This window comes from Chrysochloris asiatica, unplaced genomic scaffold, assembly GCF_000296735.1.
Source record: "Chrysochloris asiatica unplaced genomic scaffold, ChrAsi1.0 scaffold00026, whole genome shotgun sequence".
Taxonomy (NCBI): domain Eukaryota; kingdom Metazoa; phylum Chordata; class Mammalia; order Afrosoricida; family Chrysochloridae; genus Chrysochloris; species Chrysochloris asiatica.
Window position 1 is genome coordinate 8771880 of NW_006408544.1, and position 3038 is coordinate 8774917.

Here is a 3038-nt window from a genome sequence, read left to right on the forward strand (position 1 = left end):
GAGTAATCCTACAAAGCAGCAACTTTAGAAGATAATTTTCAAATTCAGAACGCAAAGCCCAGCTTCACTGACAGCCTGAGAGGCTGTTTCTTAACCCTGGGAACCTCAACCCCAGATATACAAAAGTCTTTATTTCACAGAAATAAGGGCTATTTCCACAGCTATGAGGAGGAGACATGAGGCAAGATGGGAGATGCTGGACTGACTGTTCTCTTCAGAAGGTTCTTCAGAGTCCAGTGAGAGCCCCAACCTTGGCACAGTCTGAGCCCCAATGTTGGCTGCTACCATTTAGGGAGGGTGGGGCTGGAGGGTGTCAGTCCCCTTCCTGTAGATTTCTGCACAGAGAAGGTGGTGGAGTTGGACATCAACCACACATGCCTGGGAGCCTCAGGGTGAGGGAGGGAGGTCACATGGGGGTGCTCCGGACCTTGTCCTCCTTCTCAGGGATGTTCTCGTAGGCATTCTCATGCTCACTGGACCTGAAAGAGGAAGACCAGGGCCTGGAGGAGTCATCATCCTTCCATCCCATCCCCATCCTGCACTGCGAGGTCACTAGTTTCTAGAAAAAATGTTTGACTCCCTGATCACATCTGGTTGTATACACGTGATACTAGAGACCGCTTAGCACCACCCCAAACTGATGTTTCATCTTCCCATGGAGTTCTGTGTCCCTCACAGAGCCCTATCATCTCATCAGCACCTCCCCCACTGAACCCAGCCCCCATGAGTTCCCATTGTGTCCTAGAGCACAGAGCGGTCAGCCCTGTACCAGTACCTCACCTGAAGCTGGCCGCCATCGAAGAGTACCTTCCATCTGTCCCTACCAGCATCCCATCTGCTTTGTTTCCAACCATCATGACCATGTTCACGGGCTCCCTGGAAACAAGACACATCAGTAGTAGGCTTGGGTCTCCCCGTTCTCCCCTCCTCCACATGCAGACCCTATCCCAGGAACTGGCTATCAAGACCCCAAGGGGCAGACACTACCCCTTCACAGCACCAGCTCTCTGCAGCAAGACCCTTGACTCAGGCCCCATAGAACCTCATACCTTTCCTCCTGCTCTATGGTGCACATGTTGGAGCAAGAGAGTGTCTCAGATTGGGGCCTAACATTTGGAAAACCTTTATCCTAAGTCCCCAGCCTCTCTCCAGCCCCCTACCAACTCTCTTCTTCTGTTTCCATTCTGACCCCAGCTCAGGACCCAGAGCACACTCAGCAGGTTCAGTGTTTGCCCCAAATTTATGCAGGGTTTTCCTCAGGCAACAGGAGCTGAAGGCCAGTGGCCACTGAAGGCAGAGCTGGGGTCAGTGGAGACAGTAAGTATTTTCTAACAAAAAGTTCCTTATCTCTGGATACTTCTGCTTAAGCCCACTGCAGTGTAGTCTACCCCACCACCCCATAAACTGTTCTCATAAAGGTCGCCAGTGACCTTATATTCCTTGACCATCCCACTGGCATCTCAGACTTAATATATCTCAAATTAAACTCAGCAGTCACTCCCAGATCTGCTCCTCTGTGTCTCAATGACTGTTCCCCAATTAGAAACCTGGATGTCTCCTGTCTGTCTTCTTTCCTGCCCTCTGTGTACTTTTTCCTCCAAATCCCAGGGTGTAGATCTGTCCCCTTCTTCCAACCTCTCTGCCACCTCTACAGCCCAGTCTCTCTCCTGACCTCACACACAGCCTCCTCCCTGTTCTCTTCACCTGCAAACATACGTCTCCTGCCCATCTACTGCCAGACACCCAGACTGGCTCAGCTAAGTCATCCAGAAACAGCTTTAAAACTTTGTTAAAGGATTCCTATTGCACTGAAGATAAAGTTCAAAGTTTGGGTAATTGTATACAAGGCCCTGTTTCATCGGGTCTCTGCTTCATCATCAGCTCCATAGCGGGCCCTTCCCATCTCTTTTTCCCAGCTGCCCTCGGGTTTTTCTCAACCATTCAGGCAGCAGTGAGAGTTAGACAGCTGCCACCTTGCGCTGGGTTGAATTTCAGCTCCACCTCTACCCTCTCACCAACTGCCCAAGCACTTATCAACAATAACAACTCAGCAGTTCTAGAGTCATGCCCCTTACTCAGCACCCCAGTATACTTTTCCCTGGGATTGCAACACGCTTGTCTTCAGGGCAGCCTCCTCCCCCTTGTACTTGTACTTGAGCAGCAAAAACTGTTCTTGTGACTGCTTATTCACGTCCCTCTTTCCTTCTAGCCTCTGAGGGCAAGGTGGTGTCTGTCCCATCGCCCTCAGCATGCAGCACAGTAGCTGACCCTGAAGAAGGGCGAGACCCACCTTTCCAGAAGTTATCCCTCCCATACAGATCAAAACATTGAGACTCCAAGAAGAAAAGACATTTCCCCAAAGCTCGCAGTGGCTGGACATCACAAAATCCACTCTGACTCAACTATCACCTACTCACCCTGTGACCTTGGCCCTCAGTTTCCTTCCATGCAGAGAGAGGACTGGATCAGGGATTTATGAGGCCCTGCCCACTTTGACTAGAGCTGGCCGGGGTCTTAGGGAACACTCACGGCTCTTCCTGGCACCAGAAGCGGTTGACCGCAAAGGCAATTGCAACGAGGGTCAGGAATACAGCCACAGCGATCAGGCCCTGCATCCAGGGCTTCAGGTTTCCCAGGCCTGGAGAGGGGAGAAGGTGGGCTACAGAAGGCTGGTACTACAAATATGGAGCAGTGAGAGAGGACGACCTCACACCCAAAGGCCCAGGCTACTAGGACCAGAGGAGACATTCTGGGGTGCAGAGTGAGAGTGAGTGCCCATCTTATCTCAATGAACTGAAGACAAGACCAGGGAGCTGGAGGTAGGCGAGAAGACAGGCTTCAAGGAAGTGTTAAGGAGTTCAAGATGGAGACAGGCCTCAGGGCTCTTCCCCCACCATACTGTCAGATCACCTGCAGGGTCTCCCAAGGAGTGGCCAGGTCCCAGGGACCAAAGGGCAGCCCTGGACAGCAGCCTAGCCCTGGCAACCCAGAGTGGCTCCCCTCCTCCCTACTCTGAGCAGGCTGAGAGGCCTCCCCCC

At 52.2% G+C, this 3038-nt stretch overlaps 1 protein-coding gene across 1 annotated transcript in view; it reads right to left on the minus strand.

Annotated features, from left to right (window-relative positions):
- Positions 1-406: 406 nt before the first annotated feature.
- The window catches only part of PDZK1IP1 (PDZK1 interacting protein 1), a 4613-nt gene continuing 1981 nt past the window's right edge, over positions 407-3038 (minus strand). The window contains exons 2-4 of the mRNA XM_006839729.1: positions 2530-2638; positions 781-876; positions 407-479 (exon numbers count right to left, since the gene is read on the minus strand). Coding sequence (XP_006839792.1) covers positions 407-479; positions 781-876; positions 2530-2638 — 278 coding nt within the window. The remainder of the gene's footprint in view (positions 480-780; positions 877-2529; positions 2639-3038) is intronic.